At 45.8% G+C, this 19,467-nt stretch overlaps 4 protein-coding genes across 5 annotated transcripts; 2 read left to right on the top strand and 2 right to left on the bottom strand.

Annotated features, from left to right (window-relative positions):
• Window positions 1-9,034: 9,034 nt before the first annotated feature.
• Window positions 9,035-9,617, bottom strand: GL218_08218 (Glutathione peroxidase 2; the record flags this gene model as incomplete). Its single annotated transcript, XM_033585015.1, has 2 exons — window positions 9,035-9,501; window positions 9,575-9,617. The coding sequence occupies 2 exons, from the start codon at window positions 9,615-9,617 to the stop codon at window positions 9,035-9,037; spliced, it is 510 nt and encodes a 169-aa protein (XP_033441036.1).
• A 1,073-nt stretch (window positions 9,618-10,690) lies between these two features.
• GL218_08217 (putative oxidoreductase TDA3) lies at window positions 10,691-12,227 on the top strand (the record flags this gene model as incomplete). Of its 2 annotated transcripts, none has more annotated exons than XM_033585013.1 (2): window positions 10,691-10,733; window positions 10,930-12,227. In XM_033585013.1, 2 exons carry the CDS (start codon window positions 10,691-10,693, stop codon window positions 12,225-12,227), a joined length of 1,341 nt encoding a protein of 446 aa, XP_033441058.1. The 2 variants fall into 2 exon arrangements, with proteins under 2 accessions (XP_033441058.1, XP_033441057.1); XM_033585014.1 differs by lacking the exon at window positions 10,691-10,733 and having other exon boundaries at window positions 11,116-11,195; window positions 11,249-12,227.
• Window positions 12,228-13,981: 1,754 nt separating this feature from the next.
• On the bottom strand, window positions 13,982-14,968 carry GL218_08216 (L-threo-3-deoxy-hexylosonate aldolase; the record flags this gene model as incomplete). The annotated part of the gene is made up of 1 exon (XM_033585012.1): window positions 13,982-14,968. The coding sequence occupies one exon, from the start codon at window positions 14,966-14,968 to the stop codon at window positions 13,982-13,984; it is 987 nt and encodes a 328-aa protein (XP_033441059.1).
• A 3,003-nt stretch (window positions 14,969-17,971) lies between these two features.
• GL218_08215 (putative d-galacturonic acid reductase protein) lies at window positions 17,972-19,400 on the top strand (the record flags this gene model as incomplete). The annotated part of the gene is made up of 3 exons (XM_033585011.1): window positions 17,972-18,040; window positions 18,100-18,262; window positions 18,337-19,400. 3 exons carry the CDS (start codon window positions 17,972-17,974, stop codon window positions 19,398-19,400), a joined length of 1,296 nt encoding a protein of 431 aa, XP_033441055.1.
• Between the last annotated feature and the right edge of the window lie 67 nt (window positions 19,401-19,467).

Below are 19,467 nucleotides of genomic sequence, written 5' to 3'. Positions count from 1 at the left end.
ATATATTGGGTACATTAGGTAGGTAAATATATAACGACTACCAGTTCAACATCCGCCGGTTACCGCCTTAAACCCATTCGGCTACGCGGCTACGACGATAAAGAATCACTCAGTCAGAACTTAGAACATATCCCCTTGATCCCCTGTATATACATACATCAGATACATATGTATCTAACCTATAAACAGCCATACACAGGGTTATCCTGCACTGGACTTTACCCCTTCAGTCACCGACTGTAACAGTACTAATGAACAGCAGAGCTACCCTGGCTCCCCCCACAATTGGCTTAACTGAATTCTGTCAGCGGACTAACGTATGATTGGTGGCTTCATACTTGAACATACAGATAAACCCCCGTTTTGTCCAACAGGCTTCGGTTCGTTCAATCGCCGAGAATGTGACGGTGTAGGTTGAAGTAGGCTAACCCAATCACCGCCGACTTAAGCCTTTACATGAGCATGAATGAAATCGGCGTAATTTTATAAGACTCTCCGTCGAGCGTCAAGCGCCAAAGTCCGCCATGATAACCAAGAATTGCTGGACAGCAGTAAACTATCTCTTGAGAGACGATCATCATGCCCTGTGTCTATCAAACGCGGGAAATTGAAAATCACCCAGATCGTCTCATAGATGCCAGATCTACCTCCTTTATCGATACACACACATATTTCCAAGAGGCCGGGTCAGGACTGCTAGCTTGAACGCCGGGCTAACCCCGTCAACCGTTAAACTTTGATCTACAAACGGTTGTCCATTCACGTTGAACGCATGGCTCATAAATCCATATCCGATCTTAGTCGAAGCTTATTACCATTGAAGGAAAACGGAGATTGGCTGTTAACTAATAAGCAACATAATATCATTTTACTCTATCACATCTTATCCCCCGGATATTCGTCCTAAAAACCGACGAGATTTGCCCATCAATACCCCGGACTGTATTCGGGAATGCCAAGGGGCGCCGAGTAACCGCCGCTTGCCTTGAGCCGCTGCTTTGTCTATACGGCTGCATTGCACTTATTACGCTAGGACGTATATCTCGGTCCATCTTATGACATCTCCTGATCTTGTGAACCTGGCTACTAGTCAAGATTACTTGATTTTAGAAAACCCTATCCTCTTGGTGTTTCGTGTTTACGGACGTGCGTTATCTGATAGGCTCACGAGAACAATAACTAGGTGTCTATGCTAAATTCATGCTATGGTACAACCAAGTTTATTCCATCTTTAACAAATACAAAATTGTACGAGTCTAAACAGTTTGAACTCTTAAGACGGTCTATCTCGGTATGAGTTCCTCCTAGGACCCCTCGAATCAACTAGTCATCCTTCCATCTCCAAGTCCATATTTTGATTGGTTCTTCATTAATCAAAGTTATCACGCAACGTTGCATCACGCCCGGGTACCACTCAACCCTGCTTTTTTGCAGCTATGTAGCGAATGTGGAGGTGCACTTACATGTGCCAACCACATACATACAGCTACATGTGTGCACGCATAAAATTAAGATGTGGCTAGTATGCTGCCAATATCTTTTCTTGCACGGAGCTCGCCTCAAATTCGCATGGAAAAACTCACAACTTCAGATGAGGAGGATTGAATCCCACACGGTATCCCGACGAAATTGAGGCTGATATAGTACTGTCTCATAATAAAGGAAGTCTCAAGAATCCACGTCTCGACTCATCTTAGCAGATTAATTGAGCCCCAGATGCGGCTCATATTCCGTTTATCTCCGTGTCATGACTCTATTCATAGAACATCATGGACCCCGGTGTCGATTATTATTTAATCACGGACCATTATGCGCGCTGTGATAGACATAGATCCACTGGTGTTACAATCCGAGAACAGCTTGTACATAGATGACCCCTACAATATCCTCACGTGTAAGTACTTTTCCACCTTTATAATTTATTATTTCAAATTTACTCATCCTTTCTTATGTATAATGGGTGTATGAACCATAAAGTTAACAAGGAATCGATCGATGCCGGGATTAGTAGGCTGTCTCACCTGATAAATCCGACTGGCTCATGGTCAATACTCTATTATACAATGTGTGGTGTCAATTCGATCAAGTGGACCAATTGCTAATGCCATCTCCCTGCTCCTGCGGCCGCGGCGGTCTTGCCCTTCCTTTCTGCAGATGGCTAGCTCTCTTCCAATTCTCTTCTCTCAGCGGCTCAGGTGTCAGAATCGGCTGCGCGCAAGTCACGGCTGGCAAATAAGCACCTTGTCGCGTGCCGTTCCCCTGTCAAATGAGATTAAACAACCCGGACATTTTGCTGTAACTAAGCAAGATGGTCTGAGACAATGCCGATCTGCAAGTAGTCGAACGAGCAAGCCAGTGTCAGGTTGACCTGAGGCAAACGCGGGGGTAGCGCTGTCAAAAGCTGCAAGTGATGATCCCGAACCCAGACGACCAGGGAGGAGGGAGGATACTGTAGAAACACAGTTTACGGCAGATGGGGTAAATTGTCTAGCCCCCAGTCGTATTTATTTTTATCGCCTTGAAGATACTACCTATCACCTATCGGCCTCATTGCATCGCGAGAACCGCATGTGCCGTTGCGGGTTAGTACACTTCCATCGGGTCTTGTAACAAGGCCCCTTTACTGTCGCTAGTTACTCGCTACCTATCCAAGGTATGTATATATATGTAGGTATGTATGTCCTATTATTCCTTCGAAGCTCTAGAGGATTGCTAATGTCGTGAGCGGCGTACGATTCATGACCTGCTCGGTGTTGCTTTAACACAATTCGTCTCGGAAGACGGACGTGGCTGAATTTGACATCACTTGTTGAACGATACAAACGCCTTTGTCATACATTATAATACGTAGTGGCCGACGAGATGGATTTTCTTTATCTATGCAGAGACATTTGTCAGATGCTCGCATATTCCTAAAGACCGGAAAGGACCGAAGCGCAATGCGCCGAATAAATTCTAAATGTTGTTGCATATAGGTAATTCTTAGAAATCAGGTACATACAGTGTGCAAGTTGGATTAGACGCGTTGTTCACAAGCGCTAGCCGAGGCCAAAGGAGCTGAGAGACCTAATTCAGACACCATTTTCAGCACTCAGCCTCGTTACTCTGCAACGGACCCTAGTTCAAATTCAGGGTTTTGGCGATCCTTACTCCTATTAAGCACCGAGCAACCGCAAAATGGTCTGGATGGCCCTATCTCTACAATTACATGTAGTAGTATGTAGTATGTAGTATTTAGGATTCCGTTACGGACAGCCCGCCGTTACTCTTACTAGCAACAAAAACCTGGGGAACACCAAGTTTAGACATTCTTGGCACCATCGTCGTTGACAAGTAACAACCTCGCTACTTATTACTGATTCTTTCTACCCCTGCGTCTTCGCCTCCTTCATACAGGATATATGCCTCTATCCTCCCATTCGGCCCGGTATATTGTTCCCGGGGTAATACAACGATTACTGCCTCGGCCGATGGCTCTTCGGTGACTTGAAACTGAAATTCGCGGGCATGGCGAGTTATCGGGAGAGCCCATAGGCACCGGCCAACGACCATATGAGGAAAGGCATTTCATTAAGATTGGCACAACTTAATTAACGTATAGTTACTAGATTGTGGCTACCGAGGTATCTTCTAACTACCGCTTAAGGATTTGAATAACCAGTCTTCATTATCGTCCGGAGGAACTAGTCTAGCTACGGAGGGGCCCGAAGTTCGAAATCAAGAACTTGACAGAGAGACTATTCTAGCACGCCTCTGCAGAAGCATGTTTCAAGCCCACGGGATACGATAGTTAACGAACTATACAGGGATCCCTAGGCATAATCCACTATACGCGACTTTTGCGTGCTCGCGATATCAACCAAGAAGCCAAGCTCGAGACGCAAATAGCGTCTCTTCATTTCGGTGGATTTCTTGCTGCCTTCCTCCTACCTCCCCAGCGCATCGTGGGGTCTGATCTGCAAAAGCCCCTAGCATCGAGGCTATCTAGACCGGGTATGATAAACTCTACGGCCGACCTGAAGCCAGTATAGATCCGTGATAGACGCCATGCATTAGACTAGCTATGTTGTAAGGGGGGCCCTGAGACATGGATCTAGGTAGTGGCGAAGTAGACGGGACAGATGCTATCCTACCTGACTCCAAATCAAGATTGAGTTATCATCTGTGTCTATCCTCACTACCAGATCCATATGCCGTTAGGAGAGTGAATACCAACATTTGATTCCACAAGTATCAGTGAAGTACCTGGGCTGCAATCCTGGCCAGCCTGTATCTCCTATGTAGTCACCGAGGAGACCATTATTTCACTCCTTCTGGGTGAGCTTGGCAGCTATCTCAATGTTTCAGGCCACGGAGAGCAGAGGCTCACTGAAGGGCGTCTCTCGTGAGATACATCCCCAGGAGTTAATCTGACGACCTCGCTCCATCCGATATAGTGAATATTTAGAACCGTCATCGGACAAGACGGAGAACGCTCTCTCTTGATATCTTGGCAATGCTTTTTCAGGGGTTGTCAATTTGTAGTTCTCTACTCATACTACCAACACACCAAAATCTTAGTAGCTTGTAAGCCAACCGCTCTACAAAGAGGATGAGGATGAGGAAGTTAGCTTGGGAGGCAGCAACTCATCTAGACCACACGATGGCGTCTGTCATCTTCGCGTCTGTTATACGGCATAAGCTTACCCGTCGTAAAAGGGGCACTTTTGGATGAAAGCGTGTTGACATCACATCACAATGAGGGGCTCGATGTTCGACAGCATAGCACAGCACAGCACAGACAGCTGCCACGTTTCTGTAATGCCGAAGCTTATCTAAACAATAGCCGTAGGATCGATATACTTTGAATTAACTGGAGTTTCTCTGTTATTATCGAGGGTGGGTGTTTTATTATCTCCACTTCCCTCGCCGAATTTGACCTTGTTGATTCCTCCCACGCCGCATTGCCTAAGACGATGGAGTCCATAATTATTATATCTACCATGTATGTATGTAGGTATGTACTAATATGGCACCGTTTAGCTGAAAGTAGATTAGATAAAGAGATGGAGATGGCGGCATCGCGAAAACCCACCAATCAGGGTGGCGCAGTACCTCATCCTTCGAAGCTGTTTTCGCCATCCATCCTCTGCTTATTGATCCTTCAAGCGTGCCGCGGCCGTACAGGCATGGCTTTCTTTTTTTTTTGGAGAATAATACCAATACTAATATCATATAATAATAATCACGATAATAATAATACATATATAAGACCGCTAAAGGTCTTGGCACTCTCGACAAACTAACAACGGCGGCAAAACGGCATCATCCCATCCCTCCTCACGGTTCTGGGCTTGCTCGGAAAATATTCTGGGGGACTCAACTCAACTCGTCTCGTGGGCCATGCGCGTGCTCGTGCAGATCAAACCTGCTGTCGTGCTACCGATACACGCGCACAAAAAGTCTAAAATAGGCGGAGAAAAGCCCGGATAGGATCAAAAAGAAAGTTTTGGATCGGAGAAGGGGAATGGCACCGTATGGTTTTTTTTTTTTTTCTCTTTTGCGGCCGCTTCAACCCCCTGGAATACTATTACATATTTCGCTAGAAGATACTCCACTTGGGCAACAACGGCGACGATGGATGAATGGATGACCGAACCACACCGTGATCTTTTTTCTTCTTTTCTTTTGTCCTCCGTGCCGTCGGACGAGCCTTGTAGGATCTAGCGAGAAAAGCATCTTAACGGCGGTTTTTTTTTTTCAAGCGGCGGCTTGAAATTGCATGACGCTGGCCACAATTTCCATTTTTGTCTTACTTGCTTGCTTTTCCCCTTTCGCCGGTGCTGACGCCGGCTGATGGGTTGGGGTTGGGAGGCTCGAAGGATGGAATTGAGGCTCACTCTAGGGGTTTCAAATGCGGTCCACCGCTCGCTGCAACCCGTTGGTCGTTCAGTTAGGTACCTCAGGGTAAGTTAGCCAAGACTTCCCAAAAATAGCTCTGTGCTGCGCAGACCACGATGCCATGTTCTTTTGTTTTATTTTATTTTTTTCCCTCGTGGTTTCTTGCAGGGGAGGGATGGCACGCACGAGGAGAAATGGATTTACAATGCATTTTTGTTTACATTAGTAGGTACTTCTTTTGCCGGATCCCTTGTCATCGTCGTGGCGGGGAAGGAAGACATTGCTGGGCTTTTTTTTTTTTTCTATTCTGGAGATTCGTGGGTTGCTATTGTCCGAGCGTCAGTGGAGCTGCGGTTCGCGCATAGTCGAATGCTCTTCGCGTCTAGCTAAGTCCGAGAGAATAGAAGTTGGTGACGACGACGATATTTCTGTTATCCTAGTTTTGGCTCTTTTTCCTTGTCTCTGTTGGCGACTCCCCTGGAAACTGGCTACGCGTGATGGCTGTGAAAAGGAAACGGTATAGCTTCGTAGTGCTGTTAGAGTAGCGGTTAGGAATATAGTCAATTGTCGATGATGCGTACTGCCTTGCCTCCGAGCATCCGCCTTAGTTAACTCGTGCCCTCTTAGCTAAAAATCTTTACTGGGTCTAAACACCTGCGAAAGACTGATGCTCCTGTACTGAATTCCAATGCCATTCATTATGCTGTGTCTGCCACGGAATGAAGGAAGCACTTGGCGGGAAGTCGTAACGCCGTTTGTTGGATCTAATTCAATAAATCCGACGAATTAGATGTTATACTTCCTTACCTTCCTAACTCCATGGCCGACAGGCCGGTCTTCAACTCGTAGAAAAACCAAACATGTCTAAGTAGTAACTGAGTAGTGTATCATGCCCAGCATAGCCCTGTTTATAATTAGATATACCACAGCGATAATGGTAAACCTAATATCAACTAAGAGGCTACCAGGCTATTGGGGGTGATATTTGTGAGAAGTGATTGGCTTGTTTGTGACGATGGTAGTCGATAGTAAGAATAATGCCATTAGTAATGAAGACTTCTTAAGTGACGAAAAGAAACCGCAATCGAGGTCTATAGCTCCTTGAAGACTAAGTAATTGTTCGTCTCAGATATAAGCCAGATGTTCACCAGGGCCCATGGCTTTTTCAACTCGTTTATTGTATCAAAACTATTAGTTCACAAGTATGAATGCTATCATGTCAAATATTCGTATACAATATAATAGTCTCTTGCTAAAGTAATCAGTAAATAGGATTAGCTACTTCTTTGGTTATTGACATTAGGATGGTAGACCTGAAGGCATGCTGCATCTTATTCTCTAGGCCGTATAACTAAAGAACCTCACTAGCTACAAAGGTTATAAGATAAAATCTGCTTATTGCTGCTCATTTGCTTACTGGACAATACCTTACTTAAGTATTCTCCTAACTAGTCCATTTTGAAGATATCTTTTTACTAAAAACCTATACATCATCAGCCTATGTAATATTGTTTTAGTATAAATAAAAGCAATAGTTAATCAGTATTAATAGAAAGATAGGGCTAGTTATACTATCTATCCTAGTTATTTATTTTCTAGCCATAATTTAAACTAGTAAAGATGGTATAGAAAGAAATTATACATGGAAGCTGTCATGGTCAGGAGTCAGGCATCTTGGTCTTTCATGTATATAAGGCCTTGCCGCTTGCTGTATGACTCTTGATGCTCTGGGTTCCCTAAAACAACATCGCTTTCCTTATTAACCTTTTGGTCTTGTGGTAGAAGCTAAGATAGGGATTGATTTTTTTAACAACATCAAGTTTGAAGAGAGGCGGGTACAAAGTAGTGAAAATGAAAACATTCAAATAGGGGAAGAAAGAAAAAAAAATATTTAGAAAAGTAAAATGGAAAAGAAAAACAAAAAAGCTCGGGTCCTGGGAATCGATTCATTTCGCATTTGACCTGAACAGTTGGCCTGCCTGTCGCCCTGCGAGTGAATCGAACCCAAGCCCTACGAAAAACTCCCCGAGGAATTATTTCATGGCCCGACTTCAGAATGACTGTTCCACCATGGCCATTTGGTTTCGTAGCAACTGTCATAAGGGATGGAAGAGTGGTTTGTTAAAACCTTACTTATGTGTATTATGGATGCCTAGCAACCGGGAAACAGGATATGCCACTTGACAACGGCTTGCTTGTAATACTTAGCTTGGGGAGCAACAAGTGTAATCCGGGCTGTAATTATATAAGGGATCTAATAAGCCTGTATAAATAATGAAGGCTGGGATGCATGCTCCTTTTATACATGATACAATCAAGCTTGACATTCAAAACTAATACTAATTAGCTGTGTGCCCTCTAGAGTATCAACTATAGACCTGAGGTACGACCTCTTAATCATTTGATAGATTTATGGTAATTTCATGGACTTGAAGCACAAAACTTACAAATGCATTGTAGTTTAATTGTGTTCATATATCATTATAGATTTTAGTTCAATCCTGATGTAGTTGTAGACTATTTTGGTATCTAGACGTATGAATAATGGTAGAGATAACTCGGAGATATTGACTTCGCAATTACCCTCTGGTTGGTATAACATCAAACTACAACAATTTTCTGGGCATGTTGTCTAGAAGCCGTAACGTGGAATAGGTCTTGGAAGACATGGGATTAGGTAGGTAGAGTTGCTTCAAGCAAACAGACTTATAAACTAAGATGCTTTGGGCGATTTAATGAACGGAAATAGGCTCATATGTATGTGTGTGTGTACTTAGGTTTATAATATCCAGAACGAAAAATGTTGGCTCATGACTTATACGGGATTCTCAGGTAACATGAATATTCGTGTTCTATTGTTGTTCTATAGAGAAGTTTCTACTAGGATAACTTCAGATGCCGTAGTGGTGTAAGGTAAGTAGATATCCTAAAAACGCTCTCTAAATATATGCGTTTCTACCATCTACACGCTTGATAAAACTGGAAAACCCGAATTGTCACCAGCAAGTAAGTCGTATTTTTTCACGTTTTCCTGAAGAGGGAGATCGTTTCATGTTATATCATAGCCACGCTAAGGGCGAATCGTCAACACGTACACACATATAGAATAGCCACAATACGCTAGAAAGGTGACTTCCCAAGCACGAGTAGAGACTTACGCCTTCTTCTCGAGCTCAGCCAAGATGTGCGACTCCAAGCTCTCGGGCTTCGTGGTACTGGCCCACCTCTCCTTGACCTTGCCATCCCTGCCGATCAGGAACTTCTCAAAGTTCCACTTGACCCGCTTCATGCCGAGGAGGCCGGGTTTCTCGGCTTTCATCCACTCGAACAACGGCTCGGCCTTGTCGCCGTTCACGTCCGTCTTGCCTAGGATCGGGAAGGTGACGCCGTAGTTGATCTGGCAGAAGCTCTGGATGTCGTCGTCGGTGCCGGGCTCTTGGCCGCCGAACTGGTTGCAGGGGAAGCCGAGGATGGTGAAGTCATCCGGGTGCTTCGCGGTGATGTCTTTGTATAGCTTCTCGAGCCCGGCGTACTGCGGGGTAAAACCACACTTGGACGCCGTGTTGACGATTAAGACAACTTTGCCCTTGTAACTGTCTAGGGATAGCTCTCCACCCTTCTCTGTTGGAGTAAAGTAACAATGGTTAGTTTATATTCTCGTTACGTTATAAGTTGTAGTCTATAAGTTACGCACTGTCCTTGACCTTGAAGTCGTAGAATGTTGTAGCGGAAGCCATTGTGGTAATTGAGTTGATATTGACTTTGGAAAATTGTTTTTTCTGAAGTTGCGGGAAATTGGCCGACGAAGCCGAAGTTAAGATGGCGCGACTCGTGATAGTAGCTTCTTTGGCGGGGTATCTGAAATTCACTAATTGGACGATAGATGACAAAGCTCTTCTTTGTACGTGTAGTCTAGATGATGGTAATGAGATCACTTTGTAGATATGATTACTAAAAGTTGGATGATGAATTGGAAACCAGTTCCTTATAATGATTTGTCTCATGAATACCTCTAATTATTTTTATTTAATATTTTAAGTTGTTCAATCTTCTTCGTTTGCTAGTGGAAAGCAATTGTTGAGCTAGTGACTTTTTAATCCTCGGTTTGTTGAAAGTTGTCTCTGATAATGACAAAAGCTCATGCAATTGACGTAACAGTTACGGTTTGGAGCCTCGGCAGAAAGTCAATGCGGGTTAATGCGGTGGGTCTTCTAAGCTCGTGGGACCAATCAAATATATAATTTGGAGCTTTTAGGAGCTTGGGCCTCGTATTCCGGAGGTATTGTTTTCCCGGTGGTCTCATCAAGATGAGGTAGATCCACTATATTATAGGTACGTACTTCTCTGAATTAGGTACCTACATGTAAGTAAGGAGCGATTCTTAAGTTGCATTTTAAGCTACGTTTTATTCTATCATCAATATTAATCATTAACGTCATATGTTTCTCGCCACTAGAGCATTTGATCTTCTCTCAAGCCATCTTATTTACTAAACCTTTTATTAATAAAAGTTAATAAATTAATACTCGTTAGTCGAATGTATTGCATATACTACGTGCTGCGTCTATTAGAACCCGGGTAGCAGCCGCTGCCAATCGACGGGTAGATCCGAAGAAGCTCCACGTCCACAGTCCACAGTCTACAGTCTACAGTCTACAGGCTGCGAGTTTATTTGAGGGTAACACTCTTACCCTCTATTATCCTATAGCATGTGAATCCTGGTCACTTAAGAAAGTCTAATTCCAACTTTCATCAACTTTCCTAGTCCTTGAATCATCATTGGCTTGGTCATGTTAAATACCTTACTATTATGGACACTCGTATACCTCAACCGCGACATGTCGTGATCATAGGTGAGTCTGTCTCACCCTGCTCACCCTGCTTGGATACTTTTCTATAGTTTCGGGTTTGGATCCGTGCCCCTGGGTTGGACCCTTCAATACATACTACACAAGTAAATATCCTAGCTTGATTAGTTCATGATCAACGTTGGAGAGGCGCACTACTACTGCATATCGTAGTACTTAATGACTAATGTAGATCTTTAAGGTGGTGGCGTTATTGGCACAACTACGGCCTACTATCTAACCCGACATCCTTCCTATATCCCTTCGATTCATCATATTACTCTTCTCGAGGCCACATCAATAGCATCTGCTGCATCTGGGAAGGCCGGAGGTCTCCTTGGTCTTTGGGCTTACCCAACATGTCTGGTCCCACTTTCCTATCGCCTTCATGCCGAACTCGCAGCCGAACACGGTGGGACCGATAGATGGGGATATAGGCGACTCGGATGCGGACAACTTACGGCGAGGGTGGGGAACAAGAAGCCTCCGAACGGCTTCACCAAGACGAGAAAAAGAACTAGTCGCGGCGTCATCAAGAAGCAAGACGAACAAGACGACTCCATAGCGGACACCCAGGTGGAATGGCAAAAGTTACCCAAACAGGACGAGAATGCAGTCTCTTTACTCCACGATTCCATACTACCAAAGGATCTCGATTGGATTAATCCCAGTTTGGTGCGCGAATACGCCGAGATGGGACTGCCGGGTTTCACTGAGACGGCTCAAGTCCACCCTTACCAATTCACAACGTCGATGGCAGCCTTGGCGCGCGAGTATGGAGCTGAAATACGCGTTAATAGTATGGTTACGAGCATCGGTCTGAACAAGTCCGAGATGGCTGTCTCGAGTGTTGAATACCTAGATCGTGTCACGGGCGAGACGCGGGTATTAGAAGGCGTGACAGATGTTATAGTGGCCGCGGGTCCGTGGACGGGGCGTCTTTGGCCAAAGACTAAAGTAGAGGGGCTAAGGGCGCATAGCGTCGTGTTCGCGGCAGACGTAAGCCCGTACGCTGTCTTCACCGATATCTCGCTGCCGAACGACTGGGTACCGGCGCACAGAGCGGCGCGGGGTGAGAAGCGGAAGCACAAGGGCAACGTGGACCCCGAGATCTACGCGCGACCGGGCGGAGAGGTATATGCATGCGGCGAGCCGGACTCGATAATACCGTTGCCAGCAACCGCTGATCAGGTCGAGTGCGACGAATCCCAGTGTGACGATCTTATCTCGTATATTGGTACCGTAAGCCCCTTGCTAGGCTCTGCGTCCATTGCTGCAAAACAAGCTTGTTACCTACCACGGCACATGCGCTTTGGCAAGGAGAGCGCGCCGCTCATCGGGGGTACCTCGGTCCACCGGTTATGGATAGCATCGGGTCATACTTGCTGGGGAATTCAGAACGGTCCGGCGACAGGCAAGCTCATGAGCGAGTTTATCTTTGATGGAGAGGCCAGGAGTGCTGATATTACGGAGCTAGACCCGAGGAAATTCAAGGTATGATAGGACGGTGCGGGATATGGAGGAAAGAAGAAAGATCAATAGGACAACCTAAAAAGAAACACGTGGGGCGACTATGACGACAAGATGCGTGGGGTGATGGCATCGGAGTTGAGGGGGAGGGGTTTGCGTTTCCCTCGTCCCTGGGCTCGTGCGTGGAAGTAGGTGTGCGAGTGTGTGTAGGGACCGGCACGAAGCGAGAGACTAAGAGAGGGATAACGTTAGTACATCCCGCATGATACGTTGAACCTGCCTACCTACATCAGGTACCTATCTAGGTACACACCATATCTTGGGGGAGGCTGAACAAGTTTTAAGACGTACAGCATAATTAGCTTATCTCGCTTGCATGTGTGGGGTTTGGAGGAGAGGGGAGAAAGTATGTGCTCCCGACTTAAGACCTGAAGAAAAGGCTACTTACGTACGTATTATTAGAGCTTCGCGCGTGTAGCACCCTCAACTCTACAATACTAAGGAGACTATTATTATTATTATTTTACCTCATTGCCGCCGTCACCGCCAAGACAAAGACACATAGGGGGCAGGTGACCGATCTTATCTAGACGAAGGGGGACGGACCGAGCCGCGAAAGGGAGGTACATGTACTGTACGCCTGGACAAGCTGGCAACGCGGGGAGCGCAGGTGGGTGAGGGGAGGGCTTTTTACCCCCCGGTACCTATCGTGGGAAAACAACAACCCCCGTGGGGTAGGTGGCGTTTCCAGGGATTGGTGCCTTACGGATCGCCGCGAGGTATATCGCGCGTGGTGCCCAAAATACATGCAACCTTAGCTCCTCCTCCTCCTTATTACCCCGAGGACCCTTGGGACCCTTAGGACCCTAGGCGCATGAAGGGATGGGACCCCGGGAAAAATAAAAAAGCTTAGGTACCCTAGGCTAGGGGGGTGTCATACGTCACTCCTTCGAATAATATATGTGATACGTGCGCACATGCCATACGTCCTAGCGAGAGATGCAAGATGCTACGCAGATTACGCCCTCCCGAGGCTAATACGTACCACGTACGTAGGCGGCGTTTACAGAGTTCCATGGGAAATAGAAAATGTGACATGTAAGCTTTTCGCTTCCCGCTTTCAAAACGGTTGCTTAACGGAGTTGGGCAGCATATACTGTAAATTTATGTTTACCCCGTGTCTTCGCTGAAGACGCTTTTTATGATGATGGTTTAATGTGTTTGATATTGCATTTGCTATGCTAATGAAGACATAGAAAAGATGCCTTGCTTGGCCCCACGGCCAGCAAGACTGACTTGAAGCTAGTAGTAGCAGGACAAGAGTAGGTTTGGTCAGCCAGTGGTGACCAGCTGCTTTTTCCCTTCCCGTTTCGTGATAGGGTACGGTTGCTAAATAGGTACCTAGTAAATATAGAGGGAACTAGTAGTTCTTCATCAGAAACAGAAGTTCGTTAGGACTAAAGAACGTTCCCAGGGCTTTGATTAATGTCCGAAAAAGCTGCATAGAGAGACGTTAAGTTCTGTGAAACGTATCATGTGTTTTTCATGTATGCGTACGTGTAATCACACCTACGTCAGTGGTCAGTGGTTAGTGGCCTGGTCGGCCCAGAGAGAATTGGGAATTTAAGGGTTTTCCACCCTCCAAGAGCCTCATCCGTCACCCCGGGATTCAAACCCCGCACTTTCCAAGAATAGGGGATCAACGGCCACGCGGCTAATATTGACGGCTTATAGCCAGTCCCTGCGGGTTTCAGACCAAGATCCCGGTAACCCGTTTCCTGTCATTACAATGACTTTTCGACTTCCATCGCTTCCCTTATTCCCTCCGCTATGGACTCGATTCTGGCCTTCTCGAGACGTTTGAGCGGGCGCCGGGGGTAACCGCCGTAACCGAAATAGGACTGAATCGCTTGCTTCGTTCCCGCGATCGCCGCCTTGGTCAAGAACCAGTCACCCCGTGAGAGCACCTTTTGCAACGCAATGGCCTCGTCTATCTTCCCTTCGGCGTATAGATTCCATACCTTGACGCAAAGCTTGGGCATGACATTTGCACCGCCTGCGATAATTCCGCTTCCTCCCGATACCAGTGTCTGGACTGTGAAGTCACATATGCCACCGAACGCCATATATCCACTACCTTCCGAGGTAGGGGTCTTCGCATTGGTGGCCAATGCTACACGAGTAAGTTTGCCAGTGCTGCCGCATGTGAACTTTGTTCCAATTATATTGGGGTGTTCGGCAAGCTTGATGAGGAGATCCGAGTCCATATCGATGCCGGCAACTGCGCCGGGGTAGTTGTATAAGACAATTGGTAATGGACTCCCGTCTGCTACGGCGGTAAAATAACCGACTATAGCCTCCTCGTCCATTTGCGCACGAAAGTAGCTTGGGGGTAGTAGTAATACGTAATCCCCGCCAGCTGCTGCAGACTCCTTGCAGAGTTCGATGGTCCCCTTTACGCTACCCTCCGTAGCTCCGACGATGATTGGTGTTGTAGTGAAACCCGCGGCATCCAGAGCTTCTCTGGTGGCACGTGTCACAGCTACCTTTTCATCGCGTGTGCAGTGAATAGCTTCCCCGTTGGAACCCATAGTGACCAAGCCAGCTAGTCCATCTTTAACTAAACGTTCGGCATGCTTTTTGATAGTAGGGATATCGAGCTCTTCGGTCTCGGGATCGAAAAAGGTCATAGTGGGAGCATAGATACCACATGGTAGTGGTCGTCTGATGGTCGTGTGACCATTGGCCTCGGCGCTGTTGGGGGCAGTCATGTTTAAGGATCGAATAGCAAAAGACAGAAGCAAGAGTAATGATAATATCGCTGTTAAATTTGCGGACCGATATATACCGAGTATAGATGGCTCAGAGAAAGAGAGAGGATAACCACGAAAAAGGGCGCCGAGAAAAGAAAACCGACAGTAAAGAAAAGGGGACGCGTAGCTATATTTATAGCATCCGAAGAATAATACTCGACGGACGGCAACGAAATGCTCTCTTTTTTTTTCTTCTCATAACATAATGGCTTCTATCCTCTAAGTTGCATGCAATCAATACCTTGTAGGGTGTGGGTCAGCAACGTCTTACTAGCTCCTAGTGTTTTGCTCGCAACGACATTGGTCCGAAGAAGGCGACACTGGTTACCTCTTGGACCCGAGATGCCCCTTAAAAAAGGAGCTAATGGAAACGGACTGATACGGAATAGTAAAAGAGCCCATGTCTACGGGATCGAAAAGCCACGAAGTGGATTGTGGATGAGCCGAATTCTTCAACGGCCCTAGGACAGATGGGTCATATGCACCTCGGGGTTATATCAAAGGTAATATATCGTAGATAGATCATGGGAGCTATGCAGATAATCCACAGCCATGAATTATACAGTTCCACACATAAAATCGTCGGGCTGTTATGAAGCTACCCAACGAATTTCGGCCGCATGGCTCACAGGAGTGCAATTGGGAACTGGGGGAAAAGGCAAGGAGCTAAAGACGGTTGAATGCTCCCTTGAGGAGAGATTGCGCCCTATTCGGCAGCTGCTCATACAAAGGATAAGTTGAAAGACAGCTACGTAACTTCATGCTGTGGGAGATTAGCTGCGGTGGCATTTATAGCCATGCTATGATTGGCTAAATCTAAGCAACATGTCCAAATTGGTGTAGAAACTGGGCTGATGGGAATCGAGAGGATCTGCAGTAGGGTCGATCAGGACCCGGTAGAAATTGAGGATGGTTGATGAGGGGCATTATCATCACCAAAGCACATGATTACATGTAACTAAGAGAGCCGAGAAAGCCGTGTCTTGCGCGGCTTCAAAGAATAAAAAATAAAAGTAAAAATAAAAATAAAATAAACCCCAAACCAAAAAAGAGTTATGACGAATGATGAGTTGTCGAAGTGATCGTGGTTGTGCTTGAGAGCTGACATAGTTGATGAAGACGTCATTTGCGCTGGCCAACTCGTCTTGTGACCCTCCAAAGGAAAGCCCCGGGAGGGAGCTTCGAGATTTTGGAGAAGACAATAGATAGAAGATGGGTAGAGGTATGCCGTCCACTTGGCAGAACCGAGGGATTGTTGGAGGGTAGCCTTTGCGGGGCTTAGTCGATATGTGAAATAGCTCGCCTTAGGTTAGAGAGAAGGGAGCAAAGGGTTGCCGCATTGTGGAGCACACGAAGTCGTCTCCAGATCCGGGACATGGGTAGGTAGGTAGGATTGGATAGGTTCCTGAGATGGATAATTGGTACTTCTTACAGGGTAGGTATCTGTGTATGTGTATGTGTATGTGTATGTGTATGTAAGTGAATAGGCCGTTGGATGGTCTCGGACTAAAGGCCACTGACCTTACCAGCATATAGTATGAGGTAGGTAGTACCTCAGGTTGGAGGGTGACAGCGATTAGTCGTTGACCTGTTGGCATGTTGGATGAACAAGCAGTTCAAAGGTAAAACTGCTGATTTTCCATTCTCTGGACTTCCTGGGGTAGCCACCTACATGTACTCGAGTTGAATTCTTCTGCAGGCCAGGCTGAATGTGGTATAGATACGGCGGAATAATCATATTAGTAGTTTTTCCTCCAGTGAAGAGATAGTAAGATGCTTCGATGTAGCCAAGACCAACGCTAGAACTAAGGCTAGAAAGCTTCTGTCTCTCCCACCTTCGGGCAATATTCCAGAATCCACGTTTACTGTTGTTGGTGATCTTTGTGTGATGTAACCATGTAAGGATGTGACTCTACGTACCTTACGGACCCAACAGTTCCTAACGACCTAAGTAATCTTTTTTGTTTATATCTTTTCGTACTTTTCTCTTTCTTTCTTAACGAATGCGGTATATTGTATTTAAAAGGATTAATAATGATTGATTTTAGATAGTTCTGTATTGTTATCTTGACGTTTGGACTTTTGAGTTTGAAAAGAGGATAAATTTGTTACTTCGCTGAATTTGCCAATGATGGACCGACACCCACTGGTTTTCTGTCTTAAAGAGAAGTTGCCCCACCAAACGCGGGGCAATCAAATTTCACGTAGCCGGTGGGCAAATGTTTAGTGGGGGGAGGCGGGGCTCTTGCTTATGCCGCCAAGCGGGTGGGGGCGGGGTACCTCTAAATATGTATTATTAGATGAAATATCCAAGAAGGTTAAAAGGCCTCTTAGCAGTAAACTTTTCAAAGTTAATCCGAGATTTTACATGGATATGCCCATTAGGTTAGGTTAACTAGGTCAATAGTGTAGAAAGATGCCCCTAGTATCTCATATTTACCTCGTACACATTCATATACCATAATGAACACACTTAATTTATCCAGTTATACAAACTAAGCTATCTCTTATATGATAGATTCTATAACAATTACTTACTTCCTCCTCGAGTTTTAGTAAAGGGACGTAATTGATACCCTACAATGACGGCTCACCATTCTTATTTATGCTCATTTTGATACATCTCGAACGGTTACATGCAAGCACTACGTCGGACCCTGAAGATTCATTTCTCCAACTGCCCCTCAATTTTTCCGTCTATAGTTTCTCTTCAAGTCGAGGTAGGTATGGTACTTAGGTAGCTTAAGCTTAACAAGACATTCGTAACTAAGATACCTAAATAGGAGGTAGTTACATGAACCCAAGTTTATAAGACTACGTAAATTATACGAGAGTCCGTTTCTTCTCATCTTAATCTATCTTCTTATTTTATTCAGCTATCCCAAAGTTTTTCTTGAATCTCTGGGTATCCCATTACTGCCTTTATTCAACTGCCTTTGACCTGCAAGACAAACCATCGAAATGGCAGCAGAAGTAATCAAGTCGGCTATTGTACCGACGAATTCCCCTTCGCCACTAAATGTGTTGATGGTGCGTATCACTATAGTATATGCTTAGCAGATCTTTGCTCGAAACTGACGTGCCCTAAGGTCGGAACAGGCGAATATACCACTGGGTTTGTCGGTGGTGGTGCTTCAGGATCGGATAAGAAGGTAGGAGTTGTCGGCTTGACTCTATTTGATCTCCGAAGGAGGGGAAAGGTGGCTAAACTGAGCATGGTGGGAACAAACGGGACCAAATTCCCAGCTATCAGTGAGCTCACCCCTTAATCCTAGGCTGAGTGTGAAGAGGCTATCAATAAGTTGAATGGGCACTAATATGAGTAGGACAACATCTCGATGTTAATATCTCCAAAATCTACAATGGTTTGGACTGCTCCTTCGACTCCTATCCGGAGAACGAAGTCAAGGACCCCGATGCTTACAAGGCTGCTATTGATGCCTTGAAACCAGGTGACGCCATTACTATATTCACCCCAGATACGACGCATTATCCGATCGCTCTATACGCAATTGAGCGTGGAATACATGTCTTAATAACCAAGCCTGCTGTGAAGACATTAGAACACCACCAAGGCCTAATAGAGGCTGCTAAGAAGCATAATGTATATGTTTACATCGAACACCATAAGCGATTTGATCCAGCGTACTCAGACGCTAGATACAAGGCGCAGAAGCTCGGCGACTTCAACTATTTTTATAGCTACATGTCGCAACCAAAGTCTCAACTAGAAACCTTTAAGGCGTGGGCTGGTGTCGACTCGGATATCTCATACTATCTTAACAGCCACCACATAGATATCTGCGACTCGATGGTCTCACAACTCGGGTTTGTTCCAATAAAGGTTACGGCCTCAGCTGCGAAAGGTATTGCTACTAGTCTTGGATGCAACGAGGCCACCGAGGACACCATCACGGTTATGGTTACCTGGCAGAAACAAGGTGACACGAGTAAAGTTGCTACGGGGGTTTACACAGCATCTTGGACTGCACCCCAGAAGGCCGGCGTACACTCCAACCAATACTTCCACTACATGGGATCAAGTGGCGAGGTTCGTATTAATCAGGCTAAGCGTGGGTACGACGTCGCGGACGATAGTGCAGGTCAGCTTATGTGGTACAACCCATTCTATATGAAATACGCACCCGACGAAGAGGGCAACTTCGGAGGCCAGACCGGATACGGCTATATCTCCTTCGAGAAGTTTGTAGATGGATGCCGAGCGGTGAACTCAGGGGCACTCAAGCCTGCTGATCTGGATGCGAGAGGACTTCCAACGCTGAACAACACAATTGCGACAACAGCCATCCTAGAGGCCGGTCGGCGTAGTATAGATGAGGACAGAGAGATCAAGATTGAAATCAAGGATGGCTTCTGGAAGTTGGTATAAGCCCCTAACTATGGGATAGTATCTCGACACTGGGCCCTAGGACTTTTCTTCCTAGGAATGTAATTTA

Source organism: Daldinia childiae, assembly GCF_008694065.1.
Source record: "Daldinia childiae strain JS-1345 chromosome Unknown Scaffold11, whole genome shotgun sequence".
Classification (NCBI taxonomy): domain Eukaryota; kingdom Fungi; phylum Ascomycota; class Sordariomycetes; order Xylariales; family Hypoxylaceae; genus Daldinia; species Daldinia childiae.
The sequence above is the reverse complement of the archived record's forward strand: the minus strand, read 5'-3'. Positions and strand labels throughout refer to the sequence as shown.